The 17,204-nt window shown below is 30.9% G+C and overlaps 1 protein-coding gene across 1 annotated transcript; it reads left to right on the plus strand.

Moving 5' to 3' along the window:
* The first annotated feature begins 4,378 nt into the window (after positions 1 to 4,378).
* Positions 4,379 to 12,041, plus strand: LOC125833405 (probable pectate lyase 4). The gene is made up of 5 exons (XM_049512549.1): positions 4,379 to 4,743; positions 8,969 to 9,320; positions 9,400 to 9,610; positions 9,748 to 9,816; positions 11,523 to 12,041. Exons 1-5 carry the CDS (start codon positions 4,521 to 4,523, stop codon positions 11,739 to 11,741), a joined length of 1,074 nt encoding a protein of 357 aa, XP_049368506.1. The 5' UTR covers positions 4,379 to 4,520; the 3' UTR covers positions 11,742 to 12,041.
* Positions 12,042 to 17,204: the final 5,163 nt, after the last annotated feature.

The following is a 17,204-nucleotide window of genomic DNA, read 5'->3' on the forward strand; positions in this document are numbered from 1 at the left end:
GAATTGATGGCTAAATGACAAAGACATAACTATTAAGATATTGAGATTAATATTTATTAATATGTATGTATATGTAAAAGTAGGGGTGTATATGACCGGATGAGTTCGGGTTTTTCAACCTCAGTTTTTTTTGGATTTTTTCGGGTTTTTCGGGTTTTTTTGGTAAAGTATTCATACAAACATATAATTTACTTGTACTTCAAATATTTCTTTAGTCCTACCAAAATACAACTATCTAAGGTGTTTCTTAAGAAAATAACACAAAATATGATATGAGTAATGACACTAAAATATCCAACAAAAAAATAATAATAATGAAATCGCGTAAAACAAATATTGCAAATTAACAAGTCATAATGAAAATGATCATAATTTAAAAGTACTAAATCATGCTAAAATAAATTTAATAAGTACAAGTTACATGACTAAATATTAAAGGAAATTAAAATTAGATTATGTATTTGAATTGTCTAAACCAATGTAAAACCAAAGAACAAATATTCAATATTATTGTCATTCTTAGTGTTGAATTGATTTTCTTTTTGCATTATTATTAATTTGATTTTGATTTAAGTTTTATTATAATTACCAACATTTGTGGACTATAATCTTTATTGAACCATTCAAAATTCTAAGTTTCAAACTTGAAATAATATATTAAAAGATAAAAACTATGGAAAGGTATAAGAAATATTTAAAAATTATATCAAAGTAAATATTTTTATGTATAAAATAAAATTTAAAAAATATATATATAATGTTGGGTTAGTTTGGTCTCGGGTTGGTTTTTTTTAGTTAAAATCAAACCAACCCAAATATAGTCGGATTTTTTTTCAATACCAAACCAAGTCAAACCAACCACTAGTCAGATTTTTTTTCTCGGTTTGTGATTTGATTCGGTTTTCAGTTCGATTTTGTACACCCATATGTAAAAGTATTAAATTACTATAGTCTTAACTCTTAGGACCCGTTTGGTAGGTGGTATTAGATAAAATAATCCATGGATTAAAATTTAGTCCATCTAATACATTGTTTGGTTACTTTATTTAATTTAATCCACGGATTGCTTATCCACCATATGTGGTCTTATCTTATCCTTAGAAAATGGAGGGATAACTAATCCAAGGTTTAACAAACCTTGGATAAGATCCCTAATGACTAAACTATCCCCTTATTCCTTTTCCTAAATTTCTTTTGTAATTTAATTTCCTTTTTATTTATATTGAAATGGTTATAAATGTTCTTTTTTAATTCTCCAAATTCGTTTTGTGTAATTTAATGATTTCACTAAAAAAAAATGCTCCATTTTTTCTTGATTTTTTTAATTCAAGATAGTTTGTCGATTAACCACTTGAACTATTTATTTATTTAAAAACAAGCTTTAGGTATTGAACAATTTAAGTAGTCTTAAATCTATATACTTGACCTACAAAAAATTAGAAATACACCGTGCCATTAATGATCTCCTTAGTGGTACATCACACCTTAAAATTAATAACAATTTTATGTATATTTATATACACATATTTGACTTAACTTGTTAAATGGAATAGAAAATCCTATAAAAAAAAATACTGTCCGACGGTTATGTACCTTGACCTAATTACATGAAACTAACAATCTCATAATAACACAAGGGTATAATAGGAAAGATATTTTTTGTAAAGTTTTAAATCAAACACAAGATTAAGTGGAAAGTAATGAACCAAACACTTGACAAAAAATAATCCCTGCACTACTAATTCCTGCATTATTAATCCCTGCATTATCAATGTTTGTACCAAACGACCCCTTAATGGATTAACAGTTTACCCAATAACCCAATATTGAAAATCAATACCGAACCAATAATCCAATAAATTTTTTTTATAAAACCATTAAGAAACCGTTAACTCAATAACCCAATAGCAATAAACCAATAACACTTTTTTTTTGTTCGATTTATTGATCGGTTCCGTTTTTCACACCCCTACGGGCTCACTCTAATACTATGCAAAAGTACGAGCTCTTTAGATAAATCCAATATTATGGGCTTTATTGGGGCGAGTCCAGTACTTCCTTTCCAATATTATGGGCTTTGTTGTGAAGATGGTGGGTATTTGGGCCATGAACATGATGATGACGTTTGAACAAATGGCCCATTATATCTCCTCTCTCTTCAAACTCTCGCTCGTCTCTTTATTACTAGATACATGACCCCGTGCTAGCACGGTGCGCAATATTCGTTCATCCCATATTAATTGATTACTTTTCATTTTGCACGATACTGAAGAAATTATAAATAAGAAAATAACTTTACTAATTCAACCCTTAAAAAACTTACTGAGAATTTTACAAATAAATGTGACACTTTCAAAAGGAATTAACGGCAAGGGTAATATAGGAAAAATTTAAATAATGTTTTGTTGATTTAGTAAGGTGATCAACTAATATGAGACAACTATTTTTACAATAATAGTCAATTAATATGGGACGAAGGGAGTGTCATAGAACTTGAAAAGTTAGATAATTTTTTATATGATTTTAAAAAGATTTTAAGTTCTTAGTAATTTTTATATAATTTTAAAAATAATATATATTACTCTCTTTGTTTCAATTTAAGTAGCATATATAGAATTTCAAAAATTAATCATTTTTTATGTCTTTTAAATATTTAACGTAATTTTCAGACCATATATGTTACTTCTCCTGTCCCAATTTATGTAGCACTGATAAGATTTTTTTAGAGTCAAGTGATTTTTTATATGTATTTTATACTTTTTAAATTGTTAATTATTGTGATTTATAAATTGATACCAATAGAATTTCGAGAGTCAATTAATTTTTTTTATATAACTTTTAAATATTTAAGTTGTTAATTATTGTGATTTATAGTGTTATTTATGTTTATACAATTTTTAGATATATAACAAACTAAAAAAAAGACAACTTTTCATATTTGGTAAACAAATAAAGTAATTAGCATTTTTAAAAATGATTTTGCCATAAAAAATAAAATGAAAGAAGTTATGAGGTAGAAATAAAGAGAAGGAAATAAAGTTGCTATTCAAAATAAAAAGTGGGACCTATATTATATGCATTAATTAATAAAGGGAAAGTGGAGAAAAAGAATGGCTCACATGCATGGCAAGTAGACAAATTTTGCGGCTGAGAAGTAAAATGTGGAAGGGCTTTTACGTCCCAAATTTAAAGAGTATAACTACAAAAAAGCGAAGTACTATTATTTAAGTATCAACATTGGAAAAGTATTAAAAGTTGGATCAAATTGCCCTTAAGCTTTCCTAAATATGGAAAAAACAGCTATGTTGAAAGTTGAAAACTGTCTCTTCTATATAAGAGAAAAATATAGAGCAACTTTCACATACAACAAATATAAAAATCATATTTATATGTTATAGCTATAGTTTGCATAATTACGCTCCATAACAAATTTTATGTTTGCTATAGAGTTTTTGATTAGCATAATTCGCTACAAACATTCAATTTTATACAAATTGTTCAGTTTTGTATTCCGAATCAGATGACAATAAAAGGGGATCATAATTTTTTTTTTTAAAATAGTACTCCCTCTGTCCCTAATTACCTGTCTACTTTTCCTTTTATAGTTGTCCCTAATTACTTATCCATTTTGACAAATCAAGAAAGAACAATTTTTTAACCTATTATACCCTCAATTAAATGACTAATTACTTTGAAAAATGTAGAACTTTTCATCCACTTCATAATTAATAAGGGTAAAATGGTAAACTCACTATGTCATTAATTGTTTTCTTAATAGGTGTGTCAATTCAAAAGTGAACAAGTAATTTGGGACAGAGGGAATATTTAATGCTAAGGGTAAAACATGTTTATTATTTTTATCTTTTCTTGATATGTCGAAAATGACTAGTAAATATGTAAATTTATTTTTGAAATAAGTGACAAGTAAAAATGAATTAAAGGAGTAAAAGACTAACTTTTATGTGAATAATATGCAAAGTGTGTGAAGTAAAGTATATCGGGAATCAACACCTTAAAATATACTCCTCTGTACCCTTCGAGGTGACTCAGTGGTTTAGATTTGTCAAGTTTGAAACTTCTTGCCAGCGAAAGCAGGGTGTTTGTCTTTTGGGTCAAGCCCATCGCACCAAACTCGTCTAGTGTGGGTTATTTTTCATGTGTGGCTTGCGAGTTATTGCATAAAAGCGGATATTTTATCTTGTGCGCACTGAAAGAGTAGCGGCCTTGAGTTTCTCTTGTCGTAAAAAAAAAGAAATGCTCACTCTCTAATAATAGTTATCTACTATTAATAAAATACACCCAAAATTATAAATTATTTCTTAATTTTATAAAGCGGATAATTATTAGTTCCACATTTTGTGCTAACAAAAAAAATAAAAATAGTGTCGGCAAGGTTTCAGTTTCAAGAATGATAGAGAGACGAGAAAGAAAGTGACAATTTAATGGAAAAAAGTTTCAATCTTTTTGGCGTTAAACATCATAAAAATCAATACTATCGGTTACTAGTAATAGTGCATTAAATGGGGAACCGTTTCTCTCACAGCAAACATCATCATCATAATCAACAAGGTCCCCCATTTTCCTTACCTACACAACAAACCCACAATACCCAGATGGGGTTGGCTTTGCCTTATGCTCATGTTGATTCCAACTTGCGTGGTCTTGCTGGTCAAGCTGAGGGTTTTGGTGCTTCTTCCATTGGTGGTCGTGATGGTCATGTTTATCAAGTTGTTAATCTTAATGGTTAGTTCAATTTTAATTTGATTTCTTGTTTTTGGGTATGGGGTGATAAGTTATTTTTGGGTTGAAATTGGTTGTTGTAATAGGGGTGTGTTTGGACCTTAAATGGAATACTGAGGATTCATATAGATGATTTTAATTTGTTTTGAATTGAGGTGTAGTTCTTGTAAGTTACACTATGATTTGGTGTTAAATGGAATAGTGATGGTTGATATAGCTGACCCCAACTTGTTTGAGGTTGAGGTGTAGTTGTCGTTGTTGTTAGTTACACTATGCTTGGCGTTAAATGGGATAGTGAGGATTTATATTGCTGACCTTAACTTGGTTGAGACTTATGCACAGTAGTAGTAGTTATTGTTGTTGTCCTAAGTTACACTATGCTTGGGTTAAATGGAATAGTGAGTATTCATATAGCTGACCTCAACTTGGTTGAGACTTATGCATAGTAGTAGTAATTGTTGTTGTTGTTGTAAGTTACACTATGCTTGGGTTAAATGGAATAGTGAGTATTCATATAGCTGATCTTAACTTGGTTGAGACTTATGCATAGTAGTAGTAATTGTTGTTGTTGTCCTAAGTTACACTATGCTTGGGTTAAATGGAATAGTGAGTATTCATATAGCTGACCTCAACTTGGTTGAGACTTATGCATAGTAGTAGTAATTGTTGTTGTTGTCGTAAGTTACACTATGCTTGGCATTAAATGGACTAGTGAGGATTTATATAGCTGATCTTAACATGGTTGAGACTGATGCGCAGTAGTAGTAGTTGTTGTTGTAAGTTACATATGCTTGGCGTTAAATGGAATAGTGAGGATTTATATAGCTGACCTTAACTTGGTTGAGACATATGCATAGTAGTAGTATTAGTCAGTGCCGGCTCTTGCCTATAAATTTTTAGGCCAATGCCAAATTGGGGGCCTCAAACTTTTATAAATAAAAAATCATGTTTAATTTTTTCATGAATTTTTTTTATTTATAATAAAAAGTACATATTTATATATATATATATATATATATATATTATATTTTCTTCGCTAACACTCACATTATTTATCCTTTTTAACTCCTTCTGCACTCTATTTCTTCAAATCTTTGATAGTTAGAGTAATATTCTGTCAAAAATATGAATCAATAACCGAAAAGTGTTGAACAAAGTAAATTACAAATATTCTCTTATTTCTTCGTAACTTTTCATATTAAAGTAGGGTATACTAAGTTATCAACTTTTTGAATCAGATTCTATGATTCTGACTCTTATCTTTATTTAAAATTTATCAACTTATTACTTATAGAACTATATTATCGATTCATATAATAATTGTCTCAATAATGATGTTTTTCAATGTTGAATTGAAAATCTTGTTTAAAAATAATAATTTAAAAAAGTATTTGAAAAAATCATTTATAAAAAAGATATTAAGTAATAATTTACATCTAAAAATTTAGAAAAATAAATAAATACAGATAAAATTTATTTAAATTTTAAGCCTCTAATTAAAATTTTGCTTTAGGCCTCGAATTATGTTGAGCCGCCCCTGGTATTAGTTGTTGTTGTTGTTGTTGTAAGTTACACTATGCTTGATGGAATAGTGAAAGATTTATATAGCTGACCCCAATTTGCTTAGGTTTGAGGCATAGTTATTGTTGTTTTTGTAAGTTACTCTATGCTTTGACCTTAAATGGAATAGTGAGGATTCATATAGCTGATCCCAACTTGTTTGGGACTGAAGTGTAGTTGTTGTTGTTGATATTGTTTACACTATGCTTGACCTTAAATGGAATAACGAAGACTCATATAGCTGACTCCAACTTGTTACTGAAGCTTAATTGTTGTTGTAAATTACGCTATGATATCTGAAGTTGGGAGGGACAGGTTCTTTCTTGCTTAATCGAAATATGCATCAGAAAGTATTCGATTTTGGATTTTGATGTTGTTCTTAAGTAGTTTGGTTGGTTGAGAGAAATATTTTGAATTGGTTTGACACAGCATGGACTAGCTTTCCATTTCTAAGTTATTCCCCTTGATAAAAACTTCAGCTGATCAACCAATTATATGTCTCGATCCTAAATTAGTTCTGATTACCTATTAGAATGCTCTCTATCACGGTATCACCATTTGTCTCTATTCATGTCCACTTCAGAAATGGTAAAAAATTTCCTTTTAAGGCAAATCAGGTGACTCTATATCTCAAACTTTTCCCGGAGAGTTGTTTAATCTGGTAGACCTTTTTGGTAGACTACAACATTGTCACATTAATCTCCAGGCAGCTGATAAGCTCAAATGGGGACACCAGAAAGGAGTTTATACAGTCAAGGAAGGGTATCAACAGTTGTGCTCTAGAAACCCCGTGATAGCTAACTGGCCCTGGAAACTCATTTGGAGGACCAAGCTACCACCTAAGGTAGTTTTTTTTGACCTGGATAGCTCTATATGAGTCATGTCTCACCCAAGACAACATAAAGAAAAGAAAAATCCAATTCCCAAACAGATGCTATATGTGCAAAAAAGAGGCTGGAACCCCCAGACACCTTCTTCTTCATTGTGAGGTGGCCTCAGAATTATGGAGCATGTTTTTTTGTCTCTCTGGCATCAATTGGACCACACCCCTCACTGTTAAGGATGCATATGAGAGTTGGAGTCCATGGAAAGTTGACAAAGCCATCAAGAAGATCTGGATTATGATACCTGCTTGTATTTTTTGGTGTATTTGGTTAGAGAGGAACAAGAGATGTTTTGATGGAGAGTCAACTGCTTTAGGCATTTTGAAGACTAGGTGCACTGAAAATTTGTTTAGTTGGACCAACTTGTATCCTGCTGTTAATGCAGAACAACTTCAGGATTTTACTAACTCATTAGCTCTGGCTTAGATAGTTAGTATAGTTAGCTAGAGATTTTTTGTAAGCTCAAATGCCATATCTTGTAAATTATGCATCTTCCTGATACTGTTATTAATACCACTTATCTTATCAAAAAAAAAAAAAGTCTGAACTTGTTGGTATGGTGGCCATTTTCTTTTATTGGGTTTTGTTCTTAGCTAAATATGCACTGTTTTTAAAAAGAAGTAGCTAAGTTTGCATTGAACCAATAGATTCATTTGAGGCAACTTCCCCATTTTCTTTTATTGGGTTTTGTTCTTAGCTAAATATGCACTGTTTTTAAAAAGAAGTAGCTAAGTTTGCATTGAACCAATAGATTCATTTGAGGCAACTTCCCATTTTAGATTATCTCATCCCTTTTTTCACCGTCAATCATCATATTATCATGCTTCTGGACTGGTGAATATGCACAATTCATATAAGGTCTTCTGAGACAACTTCAATTACTTATGCCTCATTATTGGACAAAATTTATATCCCTTCCTTTTCATTTGCTACATTAATTATTCCATCTGTGGTACTGTCTGAATAAGTTGTACTCTAGGTTGGATGTTTGCAGAACTGAACTCACTATCATCATCAAGCATTAGTGAAAAAACAATTAGAAGATCATCACAAGTTGGAATCACTCCATAAAGAAAGTTTTTTGGGCAAGACAAAAAAAGGAAATCGGCCTTTGACACCAAGGGATAAGAGCTGATTGTTGGCGATGACTTGCTGAAGGGAGTCTATAGAAAGCTAACAAGCTTTCTTAAACGGGAACCCTGATCTGGATATATTAGAAGCAATTGAATTAGCAAATCTAATGTGCGTACATGCATCTTAATACTTTTATTTCTGATCTTTCTAAAAAAAGATTCTTTCTTTTCATTAAAAATCGGAGGTAGCACCAGTGAGGATTAATTTTTCGATTCATCCCTAGCCTCATTCAAAGTATCACTATCCTTGCGCATGTGCAGTCAAAGTCAATTAAATAACTTTCTTGTCATTCTATACCAGTACTAGAAAAATAATGGATATGTAAGTAAGCTTTTGGCTTTCCCTTTGTTAGTTTGGTGTGTATTGGGATGTAATTTCTTTTTCGCAAAGCCAGCTAACAGCATTATTGCCTGCTTATGAACATGAGCAGCTTCTTCTATGCTTTTGCTCTTGGCTTTCTTATCTTTCATGTTTTCCGTTCCACATCTTCCCTTGAGCCGAGGGTCTATTGGAAACAACCTCTCTACCTCCCAAGGTAGGGGTAACGTCTGCATACACTCCCCCTCCCCAGACCCTACTTATGTGATTATCTTAGATTGTTCAGTGCCTCTCATAATACTATTGGACTTATCTTTCTCATATTATTGTAGATGATGGGCCAGGATCACTTCGAGATGGATGTCGTAAAAAAGAACCTTTGTGGATCGTCTTTGAAGTTTCAGGGACCATTGAGCTCCGTTCTCATTTGAGTGTGTCCTCTTTCAAAACTATTGACGGGCGAGGCCAAAAAATCAAACTCACAGGGAAAGGTTTGAGGTTGAAAGAATGTGAACATGTTATCATCTGCAATCTAGAGTTTGAGGGAGGTAGAGGACCTGATGTTGATGGCATTCAGATTAAACCAAAGTCAAGGCATATTTGGATAGATCGTTGTAGCCTTAGCGATTATGACGATGGTTTAATTGACATCACAAAAGAGAGCACAGATATTACTGTTTCTAGGTCAGTTGAATCAGCTTTATCAGATATCTTTGTTATGACATCTATTTTTTTTTATCTTGAATGTTGTTTTTGCAACCAGGTGTCACTTTTCAAAGCATGATAAAACAATGCTTATTGGAGGAGATTCTTCTAATTGTGGTGACAGATGTATGAGGGTCACCATTCACCATTGTTTTTTTGACGGAACTAGACAGCGGCATCCTCGTGTTAGGTTTGCCAAAGTACATTTGTACAATAATTACACCAGGAACTGGGGAATTTATGCTGTTTGCGCAAGTGTAGAATCACAGGTAGTACTGCTTTTTAGCAACATTTTCCTCTCTCTTTTCCTCTCGTCTTTTTGAAGGGCAGAGAAATAGGGTTGTGTAAATTCAGTAATATTTGTCTATGCTGTCGTTATTGATGACTTAAATCTCTCTCGTGTCAGATATATTCACAATGCAACATATATGAAGCTGGACAAAAAAAGGTGGCCTTCAAATATCTAACAGAGAAGGTAAATCTACTAACTAATACGTAGGAGTATTTATTTGCTTCCAAAAACTATGTAATAATCATCTATTCTTTTCTTTAATGTAAAAACTACCAATTCATTCTCTTAAACAGCAACTTGAATTGCACAATAGATTTGAGCAGTCTTAACCTTTAAATCCAAAACTGCAAATGAAATTTTATTAATTCTGCTTCATGTAAACTCTGCCAATATGGAGTCACAAAATATAGTCCGTGGTGTCAATCCTTGTTATTTGAGTGTTATGGTAAGAAAATGGGTTAACTTTAAATAAAACTATTCCATCTGTTCGTGATTATAATCAAAAGACAAAGATTCCGACAATGAGATTGAGGTCTCGTAGGTAAACCTTATTTGTCATTCAACAGGAGGTAACATGTGTGCGCTTCTTTGGGAATGAATTGTAATGATGAAGCGCCTTTGGTTCCAATGAGTCTTTGGGATGGCACAACTTTTTGAGATTTTCCTGCTCTTTATGCTACCCATCTTAGAGGTGCTTGATGTGCCTGGTCCGTTTGGGTGCAGTGCCTCTTAGACTTAGAGTGAAGAAGAGAGGGGATTTGTATAGACATTATTGAGCCATGTTCGTGCCCCTGGCTTACCATTATTTCATTTATAGAGGTAGTATTCATAGAGATAAATAGGTACCCTGTGGAATTAGTCGAGGTGCGCGCAAGCTGGCTTGGACACCTAATTCTTTAGTTATATTTTATATTAGTTATTGGACTGGCTCAGAACAAACTTGTCCCTCTTTCTTCTCCTTCATCACTGCTTCTTTTCTAGTGGACTTCTATGCTTATGGACTATGGTTGCTCGTCAAATTTGGAGAAAAAGAACTTGATGTAAGTAGAGCAAATCCAACGTCGAGTTCATTCCACACCCATTTTCTTGTTATATCTAAAAAGTGAACCAACGGCCTAATTAAAGGGTCAATTGCATGTCCTTTGTAAATCAAAATTTCTTCTGGCTTTTCCATTTGAGAGAATTAGTGATCAAACTGATGGAAAGTTATCTCTGTTTGAGCTGAAAACTTCCTGTTCCATATTAATCTCCCTTTAAATTTTTCTTTCGTAGTTCTGTATATGCATTTAGTTATACGTGTGTTTCCCTTCATTTCAATGCCTCCCTCCAAAATGTCAAAGTGGGGACAGTTAGAGAAAGAGGCATTTCATTCTCCCCCCCTTTCAATAAATGGCACATGGCTTTTTGGTGGTTATCCTGTCTCTATCAGCCAGTTGTATAGAACACCCTTTAGGGGCCCTTATTAGGGGCCTAGATGCTTCATATTTGTATCAACATTATTAATGGAAGTGGAAGTCATGTAAGGAAAGCTCACGGAACTTTTAAGCGTCTATTCTTTGATAACTGTTGTGTCTAAGCCAACTTGCGCGTACCTCGACTAATTCCACGGGACAATTGAGAAGAAATCATGTAGTGTTTTTTCTTTTTGTCTCTGCTCGTATTTAAACCTAAGATCTCATGGTTCTCACACACTTGATTGACCACTATGCCACACCCTTGGGTGCACTATTAAAGCGTCTTTGTCACATATATTCTAAACAACAACTTATTGATGTTTGAAATTTTCTTTGCTTATGTACCATCAACTCTTAAATTGCTAATCTTTAATGATCTCTTGAGCTGAAATAGTCTCTTTCACTACCTAACTGGCTCTTTATGTCATCCTACAGGCTGCTGACATGGAAGAAGCATGTACTGGTAGCATTAAATCTGAAGATGACTTGTTTGTTTGTGGAACTCAGGCTGGTTTATTGTCTACTTGCAGCGAAAATAACGTCTTCAATCCATCCGAGTTCTACCAAACCTGGATTGTTGAACGTCCCAGCGATGATCTCAAACACTACCTTCAACATTGTACAGGATGGCAGTGTATTCCGCGGCCAAATTGATCAGCCTTTCTCCAGATGTTTAGGATAACGTAAATGAATAGAGACGATTACTTAAATGTGTGAGCATATACTACTACAAGTCTACAACCTCATATATCGTCGATTTGTTGTTACTATCATCTCCTATCTTGCTTTGTAGTCTATTATTGTTGTCATTATATCTATGTATTATATATGTTAACATAAACTACAATCAGTGAAGTAAGATATTCCTACAATTTCTCATGCTTCTAGCCTCTTTTGGTATTATGAATCATTGCATATAAACCAATTCGTTTACTCAATGAAGTTGGTGATAAGACCAAAGTTCAAATCCCACAACTAACACCAGGTGATTTCTTCTCATCAGTTTAACCCTTGATGCTACTCATTACCATCACCTTGTATGTGTTTTTAAATAATACCAAATAAAAATAAAAAATATATAGATTTTAGACCTAGTACATCAAATGAGAAAAAATCTCATAAATAGTCCATTAACTATAGAAGTAAGTCTAAAATGGTCCTTTAACTATACTTTTGTTGGATTTAGTCCTTTAACTATTCAAAATTTTATCGACTTTGGTCCCTTAACTATATACTTACCGGTTTTAGTCCTTTAAGTATTCAAAAACTTATCACCTTTGGTCCCTTAACTATAGACTTAACAATTGTAGTCTTTTATGTATTCAAAAACTTATCAAGTTTAGTCTTTGTCCATTTTTTTTTTATACAAATAGCTTAGGTTTATATTAATGGAACTCTTCGTGAAATTAAATCTTTAACCTATTTTTAAAGTTATTTCTCTATCACTGCTATTTTACTTCAAATTACTCTTGTGAAAATAACAATAACCTCAAAGATTCAAAATAAAATTAATGAGGACAGAAGATATAAGTCCTAATTTTATTCAATTGAGGATAAAATGAAGCATACAAAATTTTATTTTATTGAATCGTTGAGGTTAAGGTTCTTTGCATAAAGGTAATTTCAAGTAAAAGTGGTAGGGACCAGGGAGAGAGAAACAACTGAAAAAATGGCTTAAAGATTTAATGTCTAAAGACATGAATTCCATAATATAAACCTAAATTATTTGTATAAAAAATGGACAAAGACCAAACGTGATAAGTTTTAAAAAAAACTTAAAGGACTAAAACTGATAAATGTATAGTTAGGGGACTAAAATTAATAAATGTATAGTTAAAGGACCAAATCTGATAAGTTTTTTTGAATAGTTGAAGGACTAAATTAGACAATAATATAATTAAGGGATCATTTTAGACCTACTCCTATAGTTGAGGGGCTATTTATGACATTTTCTCCATCAAATGAGATGTGGTATAATCTCAAACTTGAAGCCATAGTCTATAATGCGCCTTTGTGTGTTAGTGGGAGACAACATATATGTTATGAAATAGTCAAGCTGTGCGTAAGGTGATTCAGACATCGCCGTTTTACTTGCATGACTTAAGAGAAAAGTTACCTAGAGTTTTGATTGTTGGTCCAATATGGTTACATAGTATTTTGAGTTGTTCACGCTTTATAGTGTTGCACAATGCATTGGAATGCTTGTACATTACATGATTCATGATTCCCATGATTAAATGGTTGCATTAAATAGTTGACAATTTCACAATGCATGTGCACAATTTACCTCTTGGTAAGGTCTTTTGCAAGGAAAGTTCAAATGTCTAAACTCAAAACCAAATAATTGAACAAATCTTATCAAATGACTTTTGCCAAAAAACATGAAGTTTTCAATATACAATCCTCAAGTGGTGTAGGAATTAATTGAGTTAGGGAAATAACACATTAAATGGTTGACTGACTTGTTCTTGAATTCCTCCATAGGTAGGGTACCCTTTAAATGAGTTGTGATACTTTAAATGATCATAATAAAATGCTAGGTGTTGTTTTTTTTTTCTTTTTTAAATTTTAGAAACAATGAAAAAATTAGCTCATGAAAATATGATCTCGTTAACTTATTCATTTGTTAGTCCAACTTATTGTAAAACTACTCGATGGGGCAAGTGCATAGATACTCGATTTGGGTATTATCATGTAGCTATAACATAGTGCGCAAAAAGAAAGTTTGTCATTTGCTAGTAAAAGAAAACTTTGAACTACGATTTTTTTCTGAAGTTTCGTTTGAGAGTCTTATACTTCAAACCAAAAAGTCTAACTAAAGTTTGGCTTGGAGGGTAGGCGCAAATTTTGAAAAGGCGAGTTCGAATTTTAAATTTTAAAATTGATTTTTATGAGAAATTCGAAGCGAATACTGTTGTTTAGGTTTAATGAAAATATCTTTGAAGAAGATTGTTTACAAAAAGTTGGAGCGAGTACATTTTTTTCACCGATTTGTTTGACCGGCACTGCTAAATACTCTATTTAAAACAAAAAAAAAAGTCTCTTCTAATTTATGGCCAATAATACTCATAAATTGACATGCCATGTTCCAAATTCACAAATTTAATGACCAAAGTCATGAAATAATTTTTTGACGGATTTAATCTTTATCATATTAAATATTTTATCATGGATTAGTAGAATTCATTTGATAAATATTTGTTAGCTTATGTACCTCTTTAAAGCGATAATTTTTTATTCATCATATATATCTATTACAATTTTTGATGATCATCGTGAATCCATTAATACAGGACCTGTGATGATTGATAATAAGATAGATAAAACAATTGATGTAAGAAGGATACCTGTGTTTATCCCATTCACACACCAAACAACCTCTAAAAGTCTATATGATATTGAATTTGTTATCGAATCCGTAATTTGTGTTAGAATGTTAAATACTAATGTGATCAAATATTTATACGTGAATATTTTTGTGTAGATATAAGGTTATTTAATCAAATTTGTTCAAATCTATACCTAATATTGATGCTCCGCTCTTGTCCACAAGTGCTACTATACATATATTTTATACGAAAAATAAGGGTAAATCTAAAAGGTTGCATTTGGAGTCAATCGAATTTAATAATTTTAGTTTAAACTTTGAATTTGTATTAAAAAGCCAACTAAATATATACAACAATTAAATTCTGAATTCAATTACTAATTCATATTTACTATCCTAAAATTTGAGACACTAAAGTTTAAATCATTGCTCCGCTCTTATGAGATTCATATTTTTTATATATACGATTAGCAATATAATTTTTTTTTGAATTATAATAGTATAATTTAACTTCTCATAGTAAGTTAGTACTTATCTTTTTTTCCACTTTAAATCCTTATCAGACAAAATTATCTATCACCATTTTATAATCATGGGTGGATCTACAATTTCAAGTTAATACTTAAATGATCTGATTTGAGCAAAAACTATTAATTTACGTGAATTTATAATGAAAGTCTCTTAATCTGCCTATGTTTATAATGATCTAGTTATGTAGATAATATCTACAATAATAATAGTTTCAGTATAATTTTACAAATAAACTTTAAAAAATAAAGGGAAAAAGATCAAAAATACCCTTCAACTTTCATTTATTAATTGACTTTACCCTTACCGTTAAAATAAAGTTATTTTTACCCTCGTCATCTACAAACTTGTCACTAGTACCCCTCAATTGGATGGAAACACCTAAATCAACAAAAATAACACATTTATTTAAATTACCTAATTTTAGCCTGATCCGACCCATCTAATAATATAACCCACATTCCTCAGAATTTAGTCAATGTTCATGACTTCTTAATAAAGAAAAAAGAACAAATAATTTTGTATTGACTTAGATATTGGCTTACGCTGGGGACGGTCAGTTATATTGACTTTTCCTTTTTCAGAATTAAAAGACAAAATAAGATTAACAAATCTTTCTGTTCCATCAAAAGTAACTAATCATATGTTTAACAAATTCACATAATTAGGCTTATTTATTACTACTCATTATTATTAGGAAAAAAAGCCTGATATCTCCCTCAATTTTGCTATTTTGATCTGATATATCCCTCGTTATGAAAATGACTCATATATACCCAATACTCCTACTGTTATACAACTGACACACATATACCATTTTCTTCTAACGGGAGTGAAAAAAAATAATTTTAATTTTAATTTTTAAATATTTTTTTAAAAAAAAATATAATCCATATGAGATATATTTGATCTTCCTCACACGTATTTTTTGACTTTTTTTTCAACAACTAATTTAAATTTATTATTTTGATGGTCAAATTTATTTGTGTTTCACTGGTTTTCTTGTAAAATTTTATTATAGATGTCCCAGTTTTTTTTTTACAAATAGAAAAACTAAATTAAATATAGTTGCAAAAATATTAGTTTTAATTTTTTTTCTTTACACTAAAGAATGAAAGAAAAAAAAGAATACGAAACTCAAATAATAATAATCAGAGTAAAAAGATTATTTATGTACGAAAAAATTAAAATATACCTTGAACTCTGTTAGAAGGATCATATATACCCAACATTAATTTTTTTAAAATTTAAAGTTAAAAAATAAATTTAAAACTATTTTTTTCACTTCCGTTAGATTAAGGGTATATGTGAGTTCCTAATGTAACGGTAGGGGTATATGTAATCGAGCCCATTTGTATAACGATAAAGGCATATATATATGAGTCACTTTTATAACGAGGGATATATCAACTCTAAATGACAAAATTAAAAAGTATATCAAACATTTTCCCCATATTATTATTATTATTATTATTACGGTCTTTCTTAATATAAAATATTGAAGAGAGTAATACTCAAAATAACTTATCCATAGAAAATTGCATAAAATTTGACACATGTGTTTTGGTGTGATAGGTTATCTTTTTTAATTATTTATTCGATATTATTTACATTAAGATCCTATCAATCAAGATTAAGGGTATCCTTTTATAACCGTTGCTTGCAGAGGTTATTTTAATTAAATATACCTAAAGGTAAAAACTCCATTATTTCATTGATATTATAACAACGTCAACAACGTAACAATATACTTCGTAAATTTTTAGAAATAGAGTCGGGACATAATGAGATATACGTGTACTATATCTTTATTCTTGTGAGGTAGAGAGAAACTGTTTCTGCTAAATCCTTCACTTATTATTTTTTTCCAGAAAATGATTTAAAAGAAAAACAAAACTAAAAACCTAAAATGAAAATATGGAAGAAAGAAATATAGACGGTAAAAATATCAAAGATAACCAAAATGAAAGAAAAAAACAATAATAATAAAATCAAAGCATAAGATAATATAAGCATAATAGCAAATCTCCCGAGTAGAACCCTCTCTACCATTCTATACAGAAAAATGCTCTAATATTTACTAACTATCTACTCTAATCCTTGACTTATTCCATTACTTCATTGATAAATATGTAGAGTAATTAAATCATATTCCAATTGTAAAAAAATTGAATTTTGAACGTCTATTGCATGAGTTTAATGTTTTAATAAATGGCATCATGATCACAACCATTAATTCAATGGGATATTATTCTTATTTC

This window comes from Solanum verrucosum, unplaced genomic scaffold (assembly GCF_900185275.1).
Source record: "Solanum verrucosum unplaced genomic scaffold, falcon-dt-bn FXZP01000142.1, whole genome shotgun sequence".
NCBI lineage: Eukaryota > Viridiplantae > Streptophyta > Magnoliopsida > Solanales > Solanaceae > Solanum > Solanum verrucosum.

Coding starts and splice junctions, on each gene's coding strand:
- LOC125833405 (XM_049512549.1), top strand. CDS start 4,521: ATGGGGAACCGTTTCTCTCACAGCAAACATCATCATCATAATCAACAA. Junction 9,611..9,747: donor GCGCAAGTGTAGAATCACAG/GTAGTACTGCTT, acceptor CTCTCGTGTCAG/ATATATTCACAATGCAACAT. Junction 9,817..11,522: donor TCAAATATCTAACAGAGAAG/GTAAATCTACTA, acceptor GTCATCCTACAG/GCTGCTGACATGGAAGAAGC.